The 26,210-nt window shown below is 43.5% G+C and overlaps 1 protein-coding gene across 1 annotated transcript; it reads right to left on the reverse strand.

The window, feature by feature from the left end:
• Positions 1 to 277: 277 nt before the first annotated feature.
• Prrg4 (proline rich and Gla domain 4) lies at positions 278 to 23,314 on the reverse strand. The gene is made up of 6 exons (XM_052183129.1): positions 22,883 to 23,314; positions 22,418 to 22,542; positions 14,211 to 14,377; positions 11,751 to 11,799; positions 8,202 to 8,334; positions 278 to 1,626 (listed from the first exon to the last, which is right to left on the reverse strand). The coding sequence occupies exons 2-6, from the start codon at positions 22,518 to 22,520 to the stop codon at positions 1,395 to 1,397; spliced, it is 684 nt and encodes a 227-aa protein (XP_052039089.1). The 5' UTR covers positions 22,521 to 22,542; positions 22,883 to 23,314; the 3' UTR covers positions 278 to 1,394.
• Between the last annotated feature and the right edge of the window lie 2,896 nt (positions 23,315 to 26,210).

The raw sequence follows: 26,210 nt of genomic DNA on the forward strand, positions 1-26,210 counted from the left end.
GGCCTCATGCATATGAAGCAAATGTTCAACCACTTGCCTCTACCATTCTATTATTAAACTTCTAGCTCAATATTGTATGTGCATGTATGCACATGCATGTAAGCTTGTGCATGTAGAGGCCAGAAGTTGACATTGGTATCTTCTTCAGTTGCTTTCCACCTTAATTTTTTTTTAATGCTATTTGAGACAGAGTTTCTTTGTGTAGCCCTGCCTGTCCTGGAACTAGCTCTGTAGACCAAGGTGACTTCCAACTCACAGAGATCCTTCTGCCTCTGCCTTCTGAGTGCTGTGATTAAATGCATGTACCATTACTTCTCAGCCTTGTTTTTTGTTTTTGTTTGTTTTTTTCTGAGGCAGGCTTTGTAGCTGTCCTAGAACTCACAATGTAGAATAGGCTGGTCTTGAACTCACAGAGAGATCTTTGCCTCTCAAGTACCAAGATTAAGGGCATTCACCCACCTCACTGGCTCTACCTTAAATTTTGAGACTGAATTTAGAGGTTCCTGATTCAGCTCCTGTGGCTAGCCACCAAGCTCAGGGGTCCCCCTGCGTCCTCCTACAGTGCTGCGATCACAGGTGTGCACCCACATACTCAAATTTGTTTTGTTTGCTTGCTTATTTGCTCTTTTTGTCTATTGTTTGTTTGCTTGTTTGTTTCAAACATGGGTATTACAGATTAAACTCAGGTCCTTATATTTGTAGGACTAGCACTTTCCAAGTGAGGCATCCCCTTAGCCCATGAATGTTAATTTTTAAAGAACCAAAACAAACCAACCAACAAACAAACAAACCCTCTTGACACCATTGAACTGTGATTGACAGCGAGTGAAAAACTAAGACCTGCAAATCTGATGAATGCTCTGCACTAGTTAGAACAGAAAACCATGTGATTACATCAAGGCCACAGATTTACAGCAAAGCATCAAATCCTAAGGAAGAGAAGATCCAATCTCATGATCTAAGATTGACAGTTCCTGGTTGGCTAATTCTAATTATTCTACCAATAACAAACTGTGGTTTCAGACAGGGTCTTGACAGAGCCCAGGCTGGCCTTGAACTCTCATCCCTTCCCTCTAAGCCTCCTGAGTGTTTGTAGGCACACCACACTATCCAGCTACAGCAAAGAGTTTTGAACCAGTACAGTATACTTTGCAAAAGGTACTTTCTTCTTAACTTCACGGTAATGGAGTTGAAGCTTCTTACCAAGATGAGAGCGATCCAGTTTATGTCCAAGACGATAGTGCTGTGGTGAATTCTGTTTGGTGTGCATCATTCCTTTGTTCCTTGCAATGTGTCATAAAAAGCTGAACCAGCAAATCTTTTTCTTTTTTTCAGGGAGAACAAATTATTCAACCACATGAATGAATGTCTTCCAGCAAGGCAGCCAGGCAGGCTTAGTGAGACGGGAGTGACATGGACTTTTTAAATACCCTAAATCCTTTTGCAGGCCCAGGATAGGGAGGTGGTGGGGAGACACTGTGCTTCCTGGTCAGTGCTACTGCCTGTTCATAGGAAGGGAGTCCTGCATCCTCTGAAGACGACGTTGGAGACAAGACAGCCTCCTCAGGTGTTCTGAAAACAATGGAGGGTGTGTGTCTGGCTGTTCTTGTGTAGACAGCTGAAGAGCTAAACAGAGATGACATTTAGGTTTAACAGAGGTGAATTTCTTGGTTAACATAATGACATTAAAAAATTCTACACGCGCCGGGCGGTGGTGGCAGATGCCTTTAATCCCAGCGCTCAGGAGGCAGAGGTAGACAGATCTCTGAGTTCAAGGACAGCCTAGTGTATAGAGAGTTCTAAGACAGCCAGGGCTACACAGAGAAGTCATGTCTGTCTGTCTGTCTGTCTGTCTTTCTTTCTTTCTTTCTTTCTTTCTTTCTTTCTTTCTTTCTTTCTTTCTTTCTTTCTTTCTTTCTTTCTTTTTTCTTTTAAAAAAAAGGAAAACGAAACTCATCATTTCAGCTAGACTATACCCAGGATCCAAGTGTCTCTACCTCCTCAGCACAGTTACAAACATGCAGTACCATGCTCAACTTTTTTTTTTTTTTTGTATTTTCGAGACAGTGTTTCTCTATATAGCCCTGGCTGTCCTGGAACTCACTCTGTAGACCAGGCTGGCCTTGAACTCAGAAATCCACCTGCTTCTGCCTTCCAGGTGCTGGGATTAAAGGTGTGCGCCACCACAGCCCGGCCCATGCTCAACTTTTAAATACGTTTATTTATATTTATTTCATGTGCGTGACTGCCTTGCCTGCATGTGTATATGTGTGACACGAGGTACATGTGCTTTCATAGCCAAGTACCTCCTCCACTGACCTATCTTCCCAGTCCCAGTTCAGAATTTTTTGTGTGATTGTTTGAGACAAGTCTCCCTATTTTTAGCAAGAAATCTTGTGTCAAAAAAATAAGGCAGAGAAGCACTGAGAAAGATATCTGGTGTTGACCTCTGGCCTCTGCACATGAGAGTGAACCAACACACAAGTGCACATATCCATATTACTCCCCAAACACACACACACACACACACACACACACACTCTCATGGTGTGCGGGTGGAGGGGATACAAATCCTAAACTGGACTCGTGGCTCATTTCTAAAATCGTAACACTTGGGAGACAGAAGCTGGAGCCATCTTTGGCAACATAGCAAATTCAAGTCCAGCCTGGTATACATGAGGTTTTGTCTTATTTAAAAAAAAAAAAAAAATCCAGCTGGGCATGGTGGTAAAAACCTTTAATCCCAGCACTTGGGAGGCAGAGGCAGAGGCAGAAGGATCTCTGAGTTTGAGATCAGCCTACAAATTGACTAACAGAGTAACCCTGTCTTGAATACAAAACAAAACAAAACAAAAACAAAAACAAAAAACAAACAAAATATCTCAAACCAAACAAACAAAAAACCAACTATTTTTGATAAATGTAGAACCCAATTTATTAATATCACAGCAGGTTTACTTTACACACGGAAGTCTAAAGTAGTCTTTCTATTACTTGGTATAATAGAAGCTCTAAGAGCTTTGAAGTGTTTGGTTAGATGTGGTGCTGAACCTATATTCTGTCATCCTTGATCAAAGTCAAGGCCTCTGACTCAGTTTCCTTCTCTGTAAAATGAGGCTAATAAAGCTACCTCCACAGTTGGGGTGGACCAAGTAGGATGTTTGATGGAAGCCTTCCAGCAGCGTGAATCCTGTTTTTCCTTGCTCCTGAAATCAAATCCAGGCTTTGTGAGGTGGCATGGCACCAAGCCAAGGAGACAGATGCCACGGAGGTAGTCTCTGCAGCCCTGGGCCTGGTTGACCTTTCACTCTTCCCAAGCAGTATTTCTGTCTTGCAGTCTAGAAATGGCTTCCTTTCAGGGCTACGGAACTCCTGAACCCTCCTTTATTCTGGCCTCACCACAATTTTCATAGCTTTCTTCTCGGTTAAGTAGCATTCTCAGTCTCCCTTTTTCTCTCTTCTCTTTTTTTATTCTCCTCTCTTCTCCTCTCCCCCACCCCCACCCCTTTTCCTGAAACAGGGTCTACAGTAGCTCACCTCAAACTCACTATGTGTTAAGGATGACCTTGAACTGCTTCCGTCTCCAGAGCATTGAGATTACAGGCAGGTACTACCAAGTTCTAATTATGCAGGCCCAGGATTTGAACAATTGACTTAACAAATGCTTAGGTAAGGCGGCTATCAACTGAGCCACACCCCCAGTCTGCTTCTCTGTGCTTTTTGACTGGCATTGTTCCATTGTGAGAATGCTTGTCTCTCTGCACTTCTTGGCCAAGTAAACTACTTGGCTACACTAAAGCAGTAGCCTAGAGCATGTAAAGATCTGGGTTCGACTCTCAGCACCGATAAGGCTTTGTTCAAGTCTAACCCTCCTCTTCTGTCTTCTCTTCATATTGGGATTGAACCCAGAGTCTTGGGCATGCTACTAGACAAGCACTATACAGTGAGCTACCATCTCTAGTCATTTTAAAATTTTGGGGGAAGGGGGAACAGGGTCTTCCTTCCAGGTTACTGAGCTGACCTTGAACTCACTAGTGTAGCTCATCTTAAACTGGCAATCTTCCTGCCCAGTTCTAGAATTGCAGATCTGTACCAATATACCCAACAAATCATGTCCTAAAACCTTATCAGCTAGTGAAAGCTAGAATGCCTCGTCTGTTGGATGTTTTCCACCTATGGCTTTCCACTCGCCCCTGTGAATTGTGCGCGCGTGCAACACACTCACACTCACACACACACACTCGTGGAAGTATGAGGACAACTTTCTCATTTGATTCTCTTCTCTTACTATGTAAATCTCAAGGACTGAGCTTGGGCCTTCAGGGTTAGTGGCAAGGGCTTTAACCTACTGAGTCATCTTACTTGTCTACAAACTACAATTTAAGTGTTAGTCAGTTGAGCTGTTTAGTCTGTGAAGTTGGCTGACTAGAAAGTATCAATGCATAAATTAACCTCCTACAGTTAGGGGTAATAAAGAATTAAGATTCAGAGATGATTTTGGCTAACCTCTAGCCCATGTCTATCATATTTTTCCCGCTAATGGACAGTTAACTTGGGTCTGGGGAGTTGGCTTACTTAGTGCCAGTTATCAGAAACACTGATAACTTGAGTTCGGATTCCCAGACCTATGTAAAAGCAAGACACAGTAGCACAAGCATATGCAATCCCAGCATGCTCTGGGTCATTTCAGGTGTCTGTTGGACGTTTGTCTGTCCCCTCTGGAGAAACATCAGCTCAAGTATCTTTTTATAAGCAGTCATTTATTGTTTTACTCTCCTGCATCTACCTTTTCTTAAGCTGTTTTGTTTTCTATGAGCAGTCAGAGATCTTAACTACTGAGCCATCTCTTCAGGCCCTCCTGAACTATCTTTAAAATCTTTGATATAAAATATTATCTTACTCTGTCAAATCCAAATTTTCCCCCTGGGTTTTCATGTGTAGTCCTTCAGTCAGAAGTCAAGACAGAACTCACATTCTTCCTACATCTCCTCCAGCTTCTACCAGACACTAAGTCTCACAGCTTCTTTTCTCTCAGAGACAAGTCCAGACTCCTGACCTCGCCTGGGAATCCCACGCTGTCTGGCATCGTGATGGACGCTCCTCTACCCTACGGGTTCTTCCTGCTCCACTGTGTATTATTCAAGCACTGTGCTCCCGGGATGCCACAGATTACTGTGTTCTCAAACACAGTTGCCAAAAAAGAAGCCTTCTTTTTATCCCTCTTGCTCCATAGAGGGTTTACCTGTCACCAACACCCCAAACTGAAATTACCTGGTCCTTTCATATGTCCTTTTGGACTCTCTCCGTGTCTGTCTCTCTCTCCCTCCCTCTCCCTGTCTCTCTCTTTCCCTCCATCCCTCTCTCTCTGTGTCTCTCTCTTGCCTTAACCAAATAGTAATCACTCCATGTCTTCATTGAACAGCTCCTTTTCACTTTTGAAAACTACAGAATGCATTGAACAGAGGTGGACACTAGTGACCACAGCACACGGCTTGTGACCAGCAGGACTGAAGTTAATTACACAAGGACTGAGGCAGATTCATTAGTCAATATTTTGTGATCTGCTGAGTCTAAAAAGAATTTATTTATGATATATCTCAATTTTAATTTCGTATGAACATATGAATGCTGGTAAATCTATAATCAGTCCAAGCTCCGGACTGGTTTTGTGTTTGGATGTTCTGTGGTGCTGGAGATTGAACTCAGGGCTTTAAGGACTATTTATTTGCTAATTTATTTATATGCTGGGGATTAAACCCAGGGCCACACATATGTCACCCAGGTATGCTATCATTGAGCTGGACACTTGGTCTGGAAGCTATTATTTTAAAAAAACACAAACAATATGTGGGGAGATAGAAAAACTGTTTCTCAAACTTTTGAAACAACCTGAGTTCAAAAATGAATGGTAATAACAATAGCTAATACTTATTCAGCCCTATAAACCAATGATCCGGCCGCCATACCGCACAATACCAAATGGTACCATTCTCACATATTTGTGTGAATGCTGCTCCAGTGGAACCATGCAGCACAGCGGCTGTGATGGACATGTAACATGTCCAAGGACAAAGGTCTAGTCAACTATGCACTCAATTCTGAACACTGGCGTTCCAGCACCTGTGCCTCCACATCCTGTCTATGACTGGAATAATACACTCTGGTCTCCTTCTAAAACAAACGCTGGTCTAAGACTGCTGTTGTTTGAGAGAGGATTCACATCTTAGAATAATGCACCAGAATATATAAATCTAGTAGTGACTGAAAAATTTTTTTTCTTTTTTTTTTTATTCGATATAATTTATTTACATTTCAAATGATTTCCCCTTTTCTAGCCCCCCCCCCTCCCCGAAAGTCCCGTAAGCCCCCTTCTCTTCCCCTGTCCTCCCTCCCACCCCTTCCCAGTTCCCCGTTCTGGTTTTGCCAAATACTGTTTCACTGAGTCTTTCCAGAACCAGGGGTGACTGAAAATTTACAAGGAGATGCTCAGTGTTTTGAAAATACTGCACCAGATTAACCAGTCAGACTAATACTGTGTGATTCCACTTGTGTGAGGTCACAGGAGTAAACAGAGGCTGAAGGTAGCTTAGACAGGGGACTTGAGCAGGAGATGGGGAGTGACTGGGTTTACAGACATGGAGCTGGAGATGATTGTAAAGTTCTGTGAGTCTGTTAATGTACTACCTCACCTTAATTGGTAATAATTTTATTTTACTAATTTTAAGGTATCAATAATAGTTTAAAGTCAGGTTCCTAGCCCCACACTTGAAACAAGGTGTCTTATGTCCCAGACTGGCATCCAGTTTGTTACAAGGATTATCTTGAGCTTCAGATCCTCCTGCCTCCACCCCACTAGTGCTGGTAATTTGTCGGCTTGTGCCACCACACCAGATGCATGTGGTGCTGCGGATGGAACCCAGAGCTTCTTGCACACTAGGCAAACCTCTGCCAAGTGAGTCACACCTCTAGTCCCTGAATTAATTTGTTTCTGCCACACAGATCTATTAAGTTAGGGCTTTCTGTTTCTGAAAATAATGGGACAGTGGTATGGAAAAGAGTGGCAGACACATGCTAGCAGGCAAGCGCTCTACTGCTGAGCTGCTGCTCCAGCCTTTGGACTTCTGAGACAGGTCTCTGCATGTAGTCCAGACCAGTACTGAGCTTGAATCCTTTTCCCCTACCTCCCAAGTGCTGGGATTGTAGCTATGAGCAGCTATACCTAGATCTTGTATTCTTCTGAAGGATCTTAGATATAGCATCATTAGCATATATTTTTCATGACTCACAGTCGTGTGTGTGTGTGTGTGTGTGTGTGTGTGTGTGCCCACATACACACTAAATAAATAAATATATTTTAAAAATTCTTGTAATAGCATCATCAGGTTGTTAACAAGGATTTTTTGTTTGTTTGTTTTTGTTTTTTGTTTTGTTTTGTTTTGTTTTGAGATAGGGTTTCTCTGTATAGCCCTGGCTGTCTGGGAACTCACTCTGTAGACCAGGCTGGCCTTGAACTCCGCCTGCCTTTGCCTCCCAGAGTACTGGGATTACAGGCGTGCACCCCCATCGCCTGGCAATTAACATAGATGCTAAAACACCAAACATCTGTCAGCTTAGAGTCTGGGAAGACATCCTTAAGTGTAGTGTGGGGCCTTAGCTGGCCCTGGAGTAGAGAGGACAGTAACAGAGAAACTGGCAAAATACAAGTTTAGTTTAGTTAGTGATGATGTTACATGTTTCTGTGTTTGTGTATGTGTGTATGTGTCGCTCAGAGGTGCACATCCGTGTTTTTCTCAGTTACTCTCGACCATACTTTTTGAGACAGGGTCTCTCACTGAACTGGAACTTGCTGATTAAGCCAGGTTGGCAGGCCCTGACGCCTCTGTTCCCATCTCCCTGAAGCTGGGATTCTGGGCTGCCACACTGAACTCTTCTTGTTGCTGGTAATGTAAACTCAGGACTATGCTTGTACAGAATGGACTTTACTGACCGAGCCATATCTCTGGCACTATTTGCATGGCAACATATTTGGAAATAATGGGATAAACTGAGCAAAGGGTTATGAAAATTCTCTGTACTGTTTTTGCAATCTTCTTGATTATCTAAGATTATTGTAAAGACCTAAAAACAAAAAGCTACCAGTTTGATCTACTCAAAAATAACAGTACAGAATGCATACTAATGAATTTAATATTCCGACTTACCTTGGATATGGCTGCCTGTTACACTTGGTGACACAGAGATAGTAGCCTAGTAAGCCAAAAATAACCAAGAATACTCCAGCAATGATCAATCCAGTCAGAAGGCTCATAACATCAATTTTCTCTTTGTTAACATCTTTGAAAAAATTAAAATAAATTAATAGCATGATTAAAGAGCATCACCCACAATTTCAATACATTTAACACATTATTGAGAAGATTCTCATCGACAACTAATTTATCTTCTTTATTTATTTTCTTCCTTTCTTCCTTCTTTCTCTTTCTTTCTTTCCTTCTTTCTTTCTTCCTTCCTTCCTTCCTTCTTTCCTTCCTTCCTTCCTTCCTTTCTTTCTTTCTTTCTTTTTCGAGACAGGGTTTCTCTGTGTAGCACTGGCTGTCCTGGAACTCAATCTGTAGATCAGGCTGGCCTCGAACTCAGAACTCTGCCTGCCTCTGCCTCCTAAGTGTTGGGATTACAGGCGTGCGCTACCACACCCGGCTCTTTTCTTTTTTTTTTTTTCCTTTCTTTTTTTTTTTTTTTTTGTTTGTTTTTTCAAGACGGGGTTTCTCTGTATAGCTCTGGCTGTCCTGGAACTCACTCTGTAGACCAGGCTGGCCTCCAACTCAGAAATCCACCTGCCTCTGCTTCCCGAGTGCTGGGATTAAAGGCGTGGGCCACCACCACCCGACTTTTTTGTTTGTTTGTTTCTTTTTTTTTTTTTTTTTTTTTTTTTTTTTTTTTTTTTGGTTTTTTGAGACAGGGTTTCTCTGTGTAGCCCTGGCTGTCCTGGAACTTGCTCTGTAGACCAGGCTAGCCTTGAACTCAGAAATCCGCCTGCCTCTGCCTCCCAAGTGCTGGGATTACAGGCATGCGCCACCACCGCCCGGCTGTTTGTTTGTTTCTTAAGACAGGGTTTCTCTGTGTAGCAGCCCTAGCTATTCTGGAACTTGTTCTGTAGACAATGCTGGCCTCAAACTCAGAGATCCACTTGCTTTTGCCTACCCCAGTGTTAGAATTAAAGGTCAGGCAATACTAATTTATCTTAAAGACTTTGTGGGGCTGGAGAGATGTCTTGGAGATTAAGAGCACTGACTGCTCTTCTGAAGGTCCTGAGTTCAAATCCCAGCAACCACATGGTGGCTCACAACCATCCATAACGAGATCTGACGTCCTCTTCTGAGTGTCTGAAGACAGCTACAGTGTACTTTCATATAATAAATAAATAAATCTTTAAAAAAAAAGACTTTGTGTTAAGTGGTTAAGTGTTAGAGAATCTACCTGAAAAAAGATAAATGATATTTGCTCTTTAAATTTATATGTATATAAATATATTTACTGTGTGTGTGTTGGGGTATATCATGGCACATGCATGGATATCAGAAAACAACTTTGGAGAGTTGGTTTTTCTTCTTCTACCATGTAAACCCTGAGAGTTGAACTCAAATGACAAGAATCATTTCCCACTGAGCTATCTTGCCAGCTCTCTCTCTCTCTCTCTCTCTCTCTCTCTCTCTGTCTCTCCTCTCTTTCTTTCTTTCTTTCTTTCTTTCTTTCTTTTTTTTTTTTTTTTGAGACAGGGTTTCTCTGTGTAGCTCTGGCTCTGGCTGTCCTGGAACTTACTCTGTAGACCAGGCTGACTTCCAAATCAGAAATCCGCCTACCTCTGCCTTCCAAGTGCTGGGATTAAAGGCATGCGCCACCACCGCATGGCTATCTTGCCAGCTTTTAAATGGTATTTTTAATCACTTAATTATGTTTATTCTTTTATTTATTTAAATAGGTCATGTTATATGAATAATATCTAACAGTAAGTGGGGGTAAACATGTACTTTGCTCAGCTAAATATATTTTGATACATTTATTAGGCAACCTTGCAACAGTCTCCTACAGGAGGAACCTATCTAAGACAAGTGAAAGAATCAAGGGCAAGATTAATTAAATAAACGATCAAATGAAGCTAGAAGGGGAAATGGGTGGAAGGCATTTAAAAAAAACCAACTGGTTAGCAAGAACAAAATGATAATCAGGTAGGACCAGAAGGTTCTACTATTCTGTAGCATGGTGGGGTAGCTATCCAATCTATTTTGGATATTTCAAAATAGATTTTGAGTATTGTCACCTCAAATGAGTGATAAATGTTTGATGTGATACATATGCTAATTGCCCTGATTTGATTACTGTGCATCAGATTTGGGCATTAAAATACTACGCTGTATTCCATAAACAGGTCAAACTTTGTTAAAATTTTATTTATTTATGAGTGCTTTGCTGCACATACATCTCCCTGCCTGAAGAGGGCGTCAGAGCTCCCTAAAAATGGTTGTGAGCCACCATGTGGGTGCTGGGAATTGAACTCAGGACCTCTTGAAGAGCTGCCAGTACTCTTAATGGATGAGCCATCTCACCAGCCCCCTCAAATTATTTTTTAAAGATTTATTTTTTTATTTTATTTTTGCGAGCATACTGTCGCTCTATTTGGAAAAAATCAGAAGAGGGCGTTGGATCCCATTGAAGATAGTTTTGAGCCACCATATGGATGCTGGGATTTGAACTCAGAACCTCTGGAAGAGCAACCAGTGCTCTTAACCTCTGAGCCATCTGTCCAACTCCATATCAAGTTATTAGAAAGAAAAGAAAGCAACTTGAGATGATCAACACAGATAAGATGAAGCCTTTCTCTTCTCCAGAAGTTAATCAGTTCTAACACCCTCCTCCTGTTTTTTTTTTTTTTCTTTCCTTTTTCTTTTTAGTACCAAAGACTGAACCCTGATGTTTGTATGTGCTAGACATGTATCCTACTGCTGAGATAGAGCTTTGGTCATTCTCTTCTCCCTGCTTCTGGGCCCAGGCCTCACTATGTTGCTGATGAAGGCAACCAAGGAGGTTACACCACTGTATCCAGTTTTATGCCATTTTGAAGCTCAAACCTGAGGCTTCAGGCAAGCCCTGTACCAGCTGTGTGTGTGGTATGTGTGTGTGTGTGTGTGTGTGTGGTGTGTGTGTGTGTGTGTGTGTGTATAGTGTGTGTGTGTGTGTGTGGTGTATGTGGTGCGTGTGTGTGTGTGTGTGGTGTGTGGTGTGTGCGTGTGTGGTGTGTGTGTGTGTGTGTATGTGTGTGTTACTGTTTTACTGGGGATCAAGCCTAGGGGCATGAGCTTACTAAATAAACACTCCACAACTGTACCTGCAGCCCCAACCCAATCTTCAACCTTATCCAGCAATCTCATTTGCCTACCATGGGCATTCTGTTCACTTGTTTATAAGCAGAACTAACAGAGCCCTGCTTTTGTGCCAGTTTTAGCTTTCCTGAGCTGCTTCAAACATCTTTGTGCCCATTAGCTCATTTCCCGACTATCTCACCAAACTTGATTTTCAGTGTTTGTTTTCAAACAAACAGATGAAGGTAGCCTTCACAGCCCAGCACATAGTTGGGAAACCGTCCTCGCTCGGTATGCACGTTGAGCAATAGCCAAACTCAGACATCAAAACTAAAACGGATTACCACGGGGCGAGGGGAGGACAGCCTTACCCGGCTGCAGCTCTTGCCTTACCTGATCCTGTGGTTGGCCCTTTAATTGAATAGTCCTGCCAAAATGTGATCTAGGAAAAAAAGATGAAGACTTTATGTTTATGTGATTTATCACCATTTCTTCTGTTCCCAGTGACCTAGATTGGAGGTGGTGAGCTCACAGCATGTGACACAGGTCGGACGCCAGTCCATTCAAGTTGAAGGAGTGACTCATTCTGCCTTTCCTGCTGTCTGGTTAACTGGTGGCAGGAGTGTCGCCAGTTTCTGCTCTCCATTACTATGCCTGTTAGTCTCCCCTTACCCAGCTGGGGCTCTTCCTAAGACACTGCGGACTGTCACTTTTCAGAGGAAGCAAGGGTGCCAAATGGGGAAGTTGAGGATGATTTCTGCACTGGAGGTGTGGCACTCGGTTAGCTAGGATAGTTGACTTTATTGACTTGCAAAGTTATCTCTGAGGCAGTTCAAGTTCTGTGTGCTTTGAAAGAATATAAGATTTTTCTTTTTTGAGGAGCCATGATTAAATTAGAAAATATATTTTTCTTAATTATGAAAAATATTAAATCCCAGGCATGGCTGGAGAGAATATTCTTTGTCTTCCCACCTTGATACATGTAGAAAATGAGTGGCTGGGAAGGAGTGTGGAAGAATGAATAACTAGGGTCCCTCACTGTGCAACTGAAGGATCCCTGCAGAGCTTCTTATTCAGAGAGCAGGGAAGGATGCTGGGGAAAGGTGAGCGGCCTGGCATTATTTACAGAGAAAGCAAAGCGCTTCACATCCCTCTAGAAGATTCCATATTACCACGGGCACCATGTTACCTGTCTGTTTTCTATATTACCTAGGTTAACAGGCAGGCTTTAATTATAGTTTAATGGAGAACTTTAAAAACATTGGGAGTTAAGAGATGGCTCAGTGGATTAAGAGCACTTGTTGCTCTTGCAGAGGACCCAGGTTCGGATCCCACTAACCACACTGTGGCTCACAACCATCCATCACTCCAGTTCTAGGAGACTGGGAAATCCTCATCTGACCTCCTCAGGCACCAGTAACCATGTGATGCACAGATATACATGCAGACAAAACACTCACACGTTAAAAAAAAAAAAGCGGAGGGAATTCATGTTTAATACAGTCTTTTTTTTCTTTCTTAGGCTAGGTATGGTGGTACATGTTTTTCATTGTAGCATTCAGGACACAGAGGCAAGAGGATCTCCATTTACTGAGATCCCCCAACTCAAAAAAAAAAATCCTCCCTTAAATTATATAGACGAATCAACGAAATCCTAGATACCAGGGCCCACTTTACATCCTCAGTGCCAGCAGCTAGAAGGATGGCTCAGGGGTTGAGAGAGCTTGCTGCACAATCATGAGGACCAGAGTTCGGATCCCAGCACCCAGACAATAAGCAGCACACCCCCTAGATACCTTTAACCCCAACTCCACGGAATCTGACACTCTTCTAGTCATGTGTACACAGGTACCCAAATGTACACATATGTGCATGGGTACACATGCTCACAGACACATATATACACATGAATAAATCTTTAAAAATACCACATAACAGCCTCAGTGCCTGCACATAGGGGATTATCAATAAATAGCTGAACTATAGATATGGGTAATCAAAAGAGGTAAGATCACTAAGAGGAAAACCTGTGCTGAGTCCTAAGTGATCGATGCTTCCAGTCAAAGAACTAACTCCGATGGCATCTTAGTGATGTTGCTGACGGTGGGACCCAAGGGTATATGCTGTCCAGTGCAGTAGCCTCTGAGCCATCTTCAAATAACATCTTGAATTAAAATCCATCTGTCCTGAGACTGTTTTTGAATATAATAAACACATGGCCAGGCATGCTGGTGGAGCACGCCTTTAATAGCAGCACACTGAAAGCAGAAGCAGCAGGATCTCTGTGAATTTGAGGCCAGCCTGGTCTACATAGGAAGTTCTAGGATATCCAGAGCTATGCAAAGAGACCATGTCTCAAAATAAATAAGGAAATAAATAGATAAATTTTTTTTAATGTTAAATACAAAATTACAGTATAGCCCACAATTTGTTAATTATTATAAACCTAGCTAATTACATATATAAAGCCAACTTTAAAGAGGCTTACTTAGCATCTTAAGAAATGGAAAAAGGTAACAGGCATGCAATTTTGATTTTATTTAAAGCACAGAAGTCGGTCTGGAGAGATGGCTCAGTGGTTAAGAGCACCGACTACTCTTCCAGAGGTCCTGAGTTCAATTTACAGCAACCACATGGTGGCTTATAACCATCTGTAATGGGATCTGATGCCCTCTTCTGGTTTGTCTGAAGACAGCTACAGTGTACTCACATAAATAAAATAAAAATAAATCTTTTAAAAAAATAAAGCTTTTATTTTTTTTTATAGACATAGGTCTATAAAGTGTTTAATGCTACTTTCTCAAAGTATAATGAAGTAACTTTTCAGATAATTGATATCACTAGACAAATTACCGTATTTTCGTCATCACCCAAAATCTCTCTGGCTTCTTCATAACTACAAAACTCCTCAAAGCACTCTCTCTCCAGGTCCCCAGGAGTGAAGAGTTCTAAATCAAACCTATTGTTCAGGAGGTGGCGGCGGTGCATAAAGATATTTGCTGCTTCTTTTGATGCAAAGACTAAAAAAGAAAAAGAAAAAAAAAAGATTTCAAACACAATAAAGATAATGCGGAACCTTCCTATTTTAACTGGAGGAAAAAGAAAAGACTCCCTTGACACAGGTGAACTGTACCAGCCTCTCCTAGATGACTCTCAGATTGGCCTCCAGAAATAACACCCATAAAATGGCTCCTGGAAAATGTTGGCAATTCCAGACAGTACTTGAGATGTTTATGCCCCAAATTATTAACATAAAAATTATTAGAGGATGACCATCCTTCTAGAAGATGTTTCCCCCTCTAAATAGCAGATGAGACTACTCTATTTCCAAAGGTTGGTTCCCTATTAATTTCCTTTGCTCCTTTTTTTCTTTATAGTGCTAGGATCCAACTGAGGGCCTACTAGAAATAAGTTACTGTGCTTTTTTTGGTGTGTGTGAGTGTGTATTTGAGTGTGCATGCATGTGTGCATGTATTTGTAATGTGTGTTTATGTGTGCATGTATGTGTATTTGTGTGTGAGATGCATGTGCTGGTGTGTTGGTGCACCTACCCATCTGGAGGCCAGAAGAGAATGTTAGGCGTCCTGTTCCATCTCTCTCCATCTTACTTTCTGAGGTGGAGTCTCTCACTGAACCTAAAACTCTGGTAATTCTGGTTATTCAGGCTGGTCAGCAGACTCCAGAATCTACCGGTGCTGGGGTTACAGGTGTGTGAATGACCATTCTCAGCTTTTTCATGAGTGATGTGGATCAAGATTGAGGCTGTCAGGGTTGCATAACAAGAGCTCTTACCCATTCAGTTGTCTCCCCAGCCCCAAATTAACATTTATATGTTGAGGGTTTTATACAAGCTTATACTAAAAGATAGAATTCTGTACTCCTAAGTTTATAAAGTTATATGCTAATTAGGAGGTTAATTTATAGCCATTCATCCCACCCTCCAGATAAATGCCCACAGTACTTTGTGGATCTCTTCCACATTTGCTGAGAAATCAGTGAGAACTATAATAAGGTGGAGCATGTGAGAGGGTGAGGCTGGAGCCTCTGCTTTCTGAGTGTGGCGATTAAAGGCCTACCACGCCCAGCAGACTGAGCAGACATTGCTTAGTAACTGACATGAACAGTGTGTGTGCTGAACAGGAACCTCTGCTCTCTGCTTCTCTATTTATCACATATCACGCCATGCCACCAACTAATATAAGGTAATCATGCATGAAAGTACATGGCTGTATATTTATTTATACCAAATATTGTACTATTATTGTCACATGGCCTTTTTATTATTGTCATGGGCCTACCACACCCAGGCCTGGTGACCTGGAAGTCAGCCTGGGCTACACAGCAAGGCTGATAGCAAAAGACAAGGGAGGGGCAGACAGCAGTACCAGTTACATGGTCTGTAATCTCAGGTTGGCCACTATTATGTCTTAAGAATACTCATGTTTTGCCTGAGATTTTTTTTTCTACACATAAACTATCTAAGTAGGTTAGAATCTTCTAGATTACTCTTGACCAATACAGGAGTCCCTGTCCACATGTGGTTACCAAGCACTAGAAAGGTGTCTAGTCTAACTGAGATATAAAAAACACACAGAGAATTTTAAGTTTCATATTGGAAAGTATGTAAAAGGGCACGAGCAAGTTTTAGATTGTGTATACCTTACAAAAGCATATGGATATTGGGTAAAATTAAAAACATTATTAAAATCTGTTTCATCTGGGCTGGAGAGATGGCTCAGAGGTTAAGAGCTCTGACTACTCTTCTAGAGGTCCTGAGTTCAAATCCCAGCAACCACACGGTGGTTCACAACCATCTGTAATGGGATCTGATGCCCTCTTCTGGTGTGTTTGAAGACAGCGACAGTGTACTCATATACATTAAATAAATAAATCTTTTCTTAAAAAAAATCTATTTCACCTACTTCTATTTGCTTATTTTATTTATTTTTAAATTTTTTAAAAGATTTATTTATTTTATGACACACCAGAAGAGGGCGTCAGATCCTATTACAGATGGTTGTGAGCCACCGTGTGGTTGCTGGGACTTGAACTCAGGACTTCTGGAAGAACAGTCAGTGCTCTTAACCACTGAGCCATCTCTCCAGCCCTATTTTACCTTTTTTGTTTTTGTTTTTTTGGGACAGGGTCTCTCTGTGTAGCCCTGGCTGTCCTGGAACTCACTCTGTAGACCATGCTGGCCTCAGAAATCCACCTGCCTCTGCCTCCCAAGTGCTGGGATTAAAGGCATGCGCCACTACTGCCGCCCGACAGCCTATTTTACTTTTTGATTTAATTAATTAATCACTTTTTTTTTTTTTTTTTGGTTTTCCGAGACAGGGTTTCTCTGTATAGCCCTGGCTGTTCTGGAACTCACTCTGTAGACCAGGCTGGCTTTGAACTCAGAAATCCACCTGCCTCTGCCTCCCAAGTGCTGGGATTACAGGTGTGCGCCACCACCGCTGCCACCACCACCCAGCTAATTAATCACTTTTTTAATGCAGGGTCTCCCTGTGTAGTTCTGGCTGGCCTGGAACTTGTTATGCAGATCAGGCTGGTCCTCAACTTATAGAGATATAAGGACTGCGGGGATCAAAGGTGCACACCACTACGCCTGACTTCTTTTTGTTTTTTAAATTATGCCTATTAGAAAAAAAATGGGGTCTGGAGAGATGGCTCAGCAGTTAAGAGCATTGACTGGTCTTCGAGAGGCCCTGAGTTCAAATCTCAGCAACTACATGGTGGCTCACAACCATCTGTAATGAGATCTGATGCCCTCTTCTGGTGTGTCTAAAGACAGCTACAGTGTATTTACATATAATAAATAAATCTTTAAAAAAATCATTTCTGTGATTCGCATAATATTTCTTCTTCTTATTATTATTACGATTCCAGAGTGCTAATGTCTTACTCTTCTTTCCTGGCAGTGCTGGAGGTGGAACCCAGGGCGTCACCCGTGCTGGGTGGCGCACATCTTTAGTCCTAGCACTCAGGAACAGAGGCAGGCAGATCTCTGTGAGTTCCAAGACAGCCAGGGAAATGTAAAAGGCGTTGTCTCAAAAATAAAATAAATATATACATAAATAAAAAAGAGTTTTAGCCGGGCGGTGGTGTTGCATGCCAGTAATCCCAGCACTTGGGAGGCAGAGGCAGGAGGATTTCTGAGTTCGAGGCCAGCCTGGTCTACAGAGTGAGTTCCAGGGCAGCCAGGGCTACACAGAGAAACCCTGTCTCGAAAAATACCAAATCCAAAAAAAAAAAAAAAAAAAGAGTTTTAAATACCTGTATGTATGTGTGTGTACAATGCATGTTCGTGTGTAAGTGTATGTATATGTATGTGGGTATACCATGCCATGGCATGTTCATGGATGTCAGACGACAACATGCAGGAGTCCACATAGCAAGCTCTAGGATATCCAGGGCCACACAGAGAGACATTGTACATATATAATACATACATTGTATATATTATATGTATATTATGTATATAGGTATATTTATATATTAATAACTATTTCTGGGCGGTAGACCTTTAATCCCAGCACTCAGAGAGCATGGGCAAGTGACTTCTGTGAGGCTATTCTGGTCTCCATGGCAAGTTCCAGGACAATGAGAGCTACATGTCAAGACCCTATCTGAAAATAATAAAAAAAATTAAAACAACAACAAACCCCCTTTTTTCCTACTTTGCCTTTTCAAAAATTTCTAATAGCATTCTCTAGGAGTAATAAAAAAATGACATAAAAAGAGGAAAAAACAATAATAACCCAAACCTCCTAATGGCAATCCTATCTCAATAAAGAAAGGCAAAACCCTTAGAAAGACCCAGTTTTGGGGGCAGGGAAGGGTTAGTGGGGGAGGGGACACCCAGAGGAGGGCTTCTCCTCCTCAAAAGAAAAGGAGAAGGCAGAATGCAGGTAGGACTTGCATGAGGAGTACTGGGAGGAGAGGAAGGGCTGATATTGGGTTGTAAAGAGAATAAACAAATTAATTAATTAATTAAAATGAAAGGACCCAGTGTTCCTCTTCTTTGTGGTCCCTGCCTTTCTGGGCGGGCTCCTTCCACTCCCCCTCCTGTGTTCTGCTGAAGCCTGCTGTGCAGGTCCTCCCCAGTGGGTCCTCCCTTCTGAGTGTCTGCAGCTTTCCTGGAGCGGAGCTTCCTTCTCTCAGTCTGCTGTTCACCTTCCCAGGGATGGAGCTCCCGGTTCATCTGTCTCCCTTCTAGCCTCTGTCCTTCAGCATATTTTGCCACGTTTTCCTGTTTTCCTTCCCTCCAGCACTGAGCCCCAGCCTACTTTTCACGTGCTTCATTTACTTATCCGTTACCATAATGTCCTCTCTTTAACATTTTAAAAAACTGATTACGAGTGCCTAGGTGAGTCACTGTGTACTGTGTGTGTGTCGGTGCCTACAGAGGCTAGAGGGTGTCAGAACTGGAAGTGCAGTTTTGACATCCCATGTGGGTTCCTTTACAAGAACAAGTGCTCTCAACCACAGGGCCTCTCTTCAGCCTCCAAGTTCTCTGCATTAACAGGAAGGATCCACAAAAGGGGAGACGCTGGTAGCTGGCACATGAGAGGCCAAAAAATTGTTGTGTGAACAAACTTAACTGTGGGAAAGCACCCTCGGATCTATATTCTTTATCTAGCCATCTACCTATCTATCTATCTATCTTCTTCCTTCCTTTCTATCTACCTACCTACCTGTCTATTCTGTGTGTGTGTGTGTGTGAAAGAGAGAGAGAGAGAGAGAGAGAGAGAGAGAGAGAGAGAGAGAGAGAGAACAAGAATGCACAACAATGTACATAGGCCATCTGGTGTCCTTTCTGTCTCTTAGCCTGTTCTCTTGAAGCAGGATTTTGTCCTGAACCCAGGGGATTTTTATTTTCTCTGCTAGGCCTAAAGCCAGAAGGTGTCTTCAGGTGTCCTCCTGTTTGCCCAACTCAGCGCTCGGGATACAGTAGCGTTACTGGCTTGTTATGTGGGTGTTAGGACCTAAACGCAGGTCCTCACGATTGTTCAGTAAGCACTCTTAACTGTCTTTCTGGCTCTAACACTTGGACCTGAGTTCTACAGGTAGAAGCAGTTCATAGGGAAAGCTCCTGTAACTCAACTTGGTTAAAGATGAAACTTGTGAGGAAACAGTTTAGAGCCCGCCCAGCTCAGCCTCACAAACCTGTTGTGTTCATACTTATCACAGAACCTGAGATTCTTACATTTTACATTAAGAGACAGTGCCAACCAAGCATGGTGGCTCATACCCCAATCTCAGTTCTCAGAAGGCTGAGGCAGAGATGGGCTACCATGTGTAGGGGATAGCCTGGGCTATAGAATAAGACATATTTTACTTTGCGAAACAAAACAAAACAAAGCAAGTAAAAGAACCATTACCAACTTCCTCATAGTCAGTCTATCATCTGACTCATGAATACCCACCCACCCTACCCTGAGACCCAGCAAAGCTACTTTTCTTTCTGGATAGGGTGCTTCTCTGTGTCCTAAGCTAGCCTGGAACTTACCAAGTACCCAAGGCTGACTTTGAACCCATAAAGATTCCCCCAAGTGCTGGGATTATAGTTGTATGCTACCACACCCAGCTATTAAAACTACTTTTAATTAGAAAACAAAAGAAAAGGAGCTATAAACATTTTTACTTCTCCTGAAATATTTATGATAATGTCACGAATATAACCTATGATTAATCATTACATTGTAATTGACCTTCACATAAATGTGCTTTCCTGGATCTGCAGTTCGCCAGGTCTCTGAGTATGAAAGCATCCGCCCTGTCAGTTCCTAACCGTTCATATAACCTTCAAGGCCAGCTCCGTTTCCCCCTGCTTTCCTCATGCTCTCAGGAGAAACACAGTCAAGTTTGCTTCTATTTGGAAAGCAGCAAACTTCCCTGGGATGCCCAGGGCCCCCAGTGAGAGCTGCTGCCTTCCTTCCCTTTAACCACTGTGTGTGTAGCAGGCAGGGTCAGATGCGCGGCTTTTGAGCTTGTGTCTCTCTTGTCCTGAATGCTCCTAAGAGGCTGCCTGTCCGTTCAGTCCATTGTTACCAATGCACTACTAAGATATGCCACTCTTCTCTTCTGTTTCCTAAATGAGATCCTTCTGTTTCAACAGTGTCCTAAGAGTTTCAGCAGACCTCTCTGGGAGCTCCCTTCCCCCACCCTGTTTCAGTAATAATTACTTCCAGATTTGCAATCTTACTTTGTATGGTTTCAGTTACCCTAGGCCATCCAATGCCTGAACATATGGAATGGAAGAATCACACGGCATCCCGAGTAACATGATAAAAACTCCTGTCCTGTCCATTTAGTTCTGTCCAGAATCCAAATCAACCATTCGTTCACAGCATCCACAGTGTTTGCACTACCTGTCCGTTAGCCGTTTTGAACAGATGTCTGGTTGTGTGCCAGGTTTATCCATAGGTTTCAGTACTATCTGAGGCTTCAGGCATCTGTAGGGGTGGAGGGGTGGGAGCTGGGGGGTGGGCGATAGTGTGCCTTCAGCATTCCTGTGTATCTGGTCTCACTTGCAGATGGGAAGCTCTGCCTGCGTCTCCCACAGTTCGAGCACGAGCAGCTGCTGCTTACTCTTTCCGCGTGTTTCAGGGTCAGGGGCCTCCCTTCCGTTCCTTCTTCTGTTACTGAGCTTACTGAGAGTATCTGTTTACCCCACCTGGACCAGCAGAGCGAAAGCTCCTCTTAAGACAAGACTGATAGTCCTTTCTCTGTCTCTAGCAGCCAGCAGAGGGCCTGACACACAATGTGTACTTAGGCATGGCTCCTGACTCGTTTTCATTTCCCTTAAACAGCTGTCGCCCTCTGCACTTGGCTCTGACTTCTGGATTATTTTATGATGTTTGTGACAGTAACTCCAATGCCTGGCATGTGGATGAATGCACTCACAACCATCCCAGAGAGCAGTATCTGTGTCTTACCCGAGCATGGACCATTACTACAGGTGGGCTTACGGATAGTGGGTGGCTTGGGAAACACAAGGATCCCTTTCATTCTAACAACCTCTCTCTGTTTCAAATTTGTCTATCCAATTGGCTAGAACTTTGCCATTATAATGAGAGTCCTTTAGGACAAAGTATTGCCCTTTCCTAAGACACACACACACACACACACACACACACACAGAGTGAGGGAGCACACTTCATCAATCATTAATAAGTCTGTCAGGAGTATTAGTAACAGATCCTACTCAAGTGAAAAGGAACTGAGAACTGGATCTGATAAAGGGGGTAAGGGATAATAAAGGACAGGAATGTGTGAGCTGAGTAAATCCACGGTGCTGGTGCTGGTGACGGTGACAAAACCTAATGACTAGGGAGAAGGATGCGGAGAGCTAGGACTTTTTTTTCCCCCCCTCACTTCTGGTTTTGCTAGGTTAGGCTTTTAAAATGGAAGCAGGAACCAATTCGTTTGTGACCTGTAACCGAAAATTCTGGGCCAGCAAGCTACACTTAATCTCTCAAGCATCTGCCTTTATCTACACAACGTTTGGAACAATGACCAGAAGGGTCATCTTGCCTTCCTGTTCCACCATTCTACCGAGGAAGTCGGTTAAGACTATGGGGCTAGAGTTTCTTGCTCGGGATCTCACAAATCCAGACTAGGGGACAGGATGTGGCTCAGCGGTGGAGCCCTTGCCTATATGGAGACTCCCAGCGGTGCACAAACAAGTCCTGACAAGAGTCTGGCCTCCCTGTCAGTCTTTCCAAGCCTTGCTCTTTATAACTAACACACAGCTTCATCTAGGAAAAGGCAACTCACGGACTGTCGGACTTCGAAATAGGCTTTCAATTCAGTTAACCACAAACCAGGTGTTAAACATCTGCTTACTAAGGGAGATACGTTTGTACATATTATAGTTAAAAACCCACAACTCTAAACAAGAAAGCCACAAATTAGAGCAAAGGATATGCTTTTGCTCTGTGGTTGAAGGGGGCGTGTAATTTCCCCTATCACACTTTGGCTTGAGATCTATACAGTAGACCGCTTCTGGTTTCAGAAGGGTTTTCCCCCAATCGGCAGCCATGCATACTTACCTTCTTCTGGGACATGTTCGGAATCCTTTAGGTTTCTCGTACAAGGAGGAAGTGCGAGGGTAAGTCTGGGCAGCTGGCTGAGTACGATCAGAAGTGGAAACATAGTCTAGCAACTGTCAAACAAACTAAAAGAAAAATGACAAAGACACATTAGAAAAAGAAAAGAAGCAGCCCGAGTCTCAGCTGGTTGGGTTTTAGTCGGAATTGAGTCAACGACCTGTTGTACCCCACGCGCCGCTTTTAATCTCTGGGACCCAAGACGCTCCGGGCAGGTGGCACCCCCGGAGCGCCTGGGAACAAAAGGTGCTCCCGGGAATCTGCGGAGGAGAGTTCGGAAAGTGGCCCAGGCAGACGGGACTCTCGCCCGCGCAGACAGGCAGCTAGGTGCTGGAATGTCACGGTCGAGACATTGTCTCTGGATGACTCTCCCACTCCTCCCTGCTCCGCCTGACTCCGGAACCGCACCTGTGTCCCCGGGCACATGTTCCGGCAGCCCCTGGGCGGGAGCCGAATTATCTGCTTGTCCCCGAGGTGGCCTGGCCCTGTGTCGCAGACGTGTCTGGATCTCGGCGACAGTTTGGAGCCTAGCTCTTCGCGGCTCCAAGGCGACACCGGCGCGCGGGAGAGCCCCTAGGATCCGCGCAGGGGCGCTCGGGGAACGTGAGCCGCACGGGGGCCCTGCTTGTGTGCTGGAGCCACTCCCACCGCTGCAGCACAGGGAGGAGAGGCGGGTCACCTGGCAGCGCTCCTCCTCCGGCTCTCGGTCCCCAGCCCTACGCGACTGCCACCCGGACGATCACACTTTGGCGGCCTCACAGAGCGCCCTAGGCGCCACCGGAGTTTTGAACTTAGACCCAACGCTTGGGTTCTCGAGGTTACCGTCGGTTCCCTCGTGACCAAATATTAAGTAAAAACAATTACAAAGTTCTCAGATGTGTTTCACCAGGTCTGGGTTGTCTACAAAATACTTTCAATAGGTCTCCGAGTCAAAATTGTTTCCCGTAACAATGCAAGGTTTCACCTCTTTTACTTTCATTTCCCCCCCCCCCCCCCGCCCCCTCGGGTTTACTGCGGAAATTCCCAGAAGCTATTTGACAAATGATGATATCATTCGGCTAACTAATAAAACTCCAGTGGATGAATACTTGTGATACTACTAGGTTAATGTCAGTATGTAAATTTAAACAAAATGTGACAAATTGTGTTCTCAGCATATTTCTGCTTTTATTAGGTATCTTTGGTCATAGCTACCTGGGACAGCTAAGAAGTTCACCCTTCTTGAACAAGTAATCTTAAATCTTGAACTTTTTGTTGAGTTTTTCTTTCTTTTCTCTCTCTTTGTTCAGAAACAGCAAGAACAATAACCCTTCACTGTCATGAGATGAAGCTAAATTTTGAAAATTTCTTGATTTCAAAATGTTGTGTGAAAGATATAACTAGAAATAATTCAAGAGGCCCGGAGCTCATTGTGTGAGAAGATAGGAGGATGGTGTATCACCACACCCTTTGTATCCAAACAGCGTGTTTGGTTACTCTTGGGAACGCTATTAATGTTCTGCTCTTTGGCCAGAGTAGCCTGGTACTTCATACAGCTGAAACAGAGCAAAATGACACACCATTCCCACTCCTTTCTAGTCTTCAGCTAATCCACTTTACACCAAATTTGTTTTCTTCCCCCGAAAGGCTATTATCTAGTTTATTCTGCTTAATGAGGCCAAGTAAAAATTTCCATACGTTTTGCTGACATTGTTTTTGTTTCCTTCCAAACTCTTATCTGAGTCCCACGCCCGAGAGGTTGAAGCGGTCTGGAAAACAGAGTCTGCTCTTTCACCTTATTTAAGCAGTGGAGGTCAGACTGTGGAGAAGCTAGAAATACCTTATGGTTGAGCACAGGAATCAGAAATATCTTTCTCAAGAGACCCATTCTTCTGCTCATTTAGTCAATCTATGGTTGGAAGCCCTGGGAAGAGAAGGATAAACACCGTTTTGCTTTTGGGAGAACTGGATCTTTCTGAGATCCTTATCTAAGAATGCAGAACTGTCGAGTTCTATAGGGCAAGGGCAGATTTCCTTTCTTCCTTCCCAGTACTCAGAAAAGGCCCCTCCCGGTTATTATAGTTAGTGCATTTTGATAGGTGGCAGCTATTTATTGTTAGGTAGAAATGCTTCACACTTTTATTTAGTGTGTGTGTGTGTGTGTGTGTGTGTGTGTGTTCAGGAAAGGGTGTCTCTGTTAGCCCTGGCTGTTCTGCAACTCACTATGCAGACCAGGTTGGTCTCTTCTAACTCAGAGATCCACCTGGCTCTGCCTCCCTAGTGCTGGGATTAAAGCCGTGCACCAACACCACCCAGCCATAGCAGTTTATTAATTCTTTGAGAATTTCATACTTGTAGTTTGATCATATTCACCTCTCCTCCAGCTCCTCCCATACCAATCCTCACCTCTCTACCCACCCAACTTTGACCGCCCAACCTCCACTCTAATCCAGTTTTCGTTGTCCAACAACTCCTGAGAGTAGGGATCCCCCATCGGGAACCACTAGTCTTTAAAGGAAGTGAGAAATGCTAATTACGTCTCAGCTGGTGCTGGGCTTCCACCCGGCTCGCTCGAGCTGTGGAGGGAAGGTCTTGTGCTTGCTGCTAGCTTCAGGCTGTTTTAGGGAGAGGCTAAAAGTGAGAAGCTCCCTGCTGTGAAGTCAGCAGAAGGGAATCTGATAGCATTCCTTGGTAGAAGGAGCCTACCCACATAGCTGGAAATTTGGGCCGGAACAAAGGAGGCTTTGTGCTCACATCAAATACCAGCATTTATAGACTGGCTATGATGTGAGGGAAGTCAGAACAGACCAGATTGTTTGTCAGTGGTGACTTACAAGCCGCATGTTTCCTTTTGATATGGGCCCTAAGACTGGTATAGCACTTGGCAGGACACATACACAACCACTGCAAAACTGAAAGATATTCTGAGGTTAGGAGAGGCGGGGGAAGGGGAAGAGGGGAGAAGGAGAGAAGGGGGGAGAGCTAGTAGCAGATTCCTGATTTGCTCTGTTATTTACTTACTTTCTGCATTTGATTTCTTTTATTATTATTATTAATAATAATAATAATAATCACAATATCCTTATACTTTTATTTATCCTAAAGTATTTTCTTTTCCTTTTTTTTTTGGATTTGGGTCCCCCCCCCCCCCCCCCGTCCCCAGACAGGGTTTCTCTGTATAGCCCTGGCTGTCCTGGAACTCACTCTGTAGACCAGGCTGGCCTCAAACTCAGAAATCCGCCTGCCTCTGCCTCCCAGAGTGTTGGGATTACAGGCGTGCACCACCACCGCCCGGCTATCCTAAAGTATTTTACGTTCTCTTCCAGATAGCATTTCTCTGGCCATCTGTGAGGTTGGGCCAGAGACTCTCATTTTCATTTCACACGGAAGGATATTGAAGCAAGGAGACGTGGATGCACAGGAGCCAGGTTCTGGAGTCTCTCCAGTACTGTCTTTGAACTATTAAGCAATGAAGGAAAATGGGTAAAGAATTGTTTAATTTCAAAGGAAATAAGAAAAAAAGAGCAAAAGAGAGCGATGAGATTAATGGGCTTGGATGGTGTGTGAACGCATCTCTGGGTTTGAGCACATACACACCTACCCACTTACCTATGTGAATTCAAGAATGAAATGGAAACCGGCTCCTGTGTGGGCTTGAGGATGGACTCAAGGGCTGTGACGGAAGGCTTTAGGTCATGGTCATGAAGCGCTTCCATGTAAAGTCACATTCCGGTCCTTAGAGACACGCGGCTGACTG

The sequence above is a fragment of the Apodemus sylvaticus genome, chromosome 5, assembly GCF_947179515.1.
Source record: "Apodemus sylvaticus chromosome 5, mApoSyl1.1, whole genome shotgun sequence".
NCBI lineage: Eukaryota > Metazoa > Chordata > Mammalia > Rodentia > Muridae > Apodemus > Apodemus sylvaticus.

Bases quoted from the DNA above. Each gene is read 5' to 3' on its own strand.
- Prrg4 (XM_052183129.1), bottom strand. From the start codon at position 22,520: ATGTTTCCACTTCTGATCGTACTCAGCCAGCTGCCCAGACTTACCCTC. The intron at 14,378-22,417 runs GTAAGTATGCAT...TTTCTTTTTTAG, and splicing joins CGAACATGTCCCAGAAGAAG to TCTTTGCATCAAAAGAAGCA. The intron at 1,627-8,201 runs GTAAGTCGGAAT...ATCTCTGTTTAG, and splicing joins AACAGGCAGCCATATCCAAG to CTCTTCAGCTGTCTACACAA.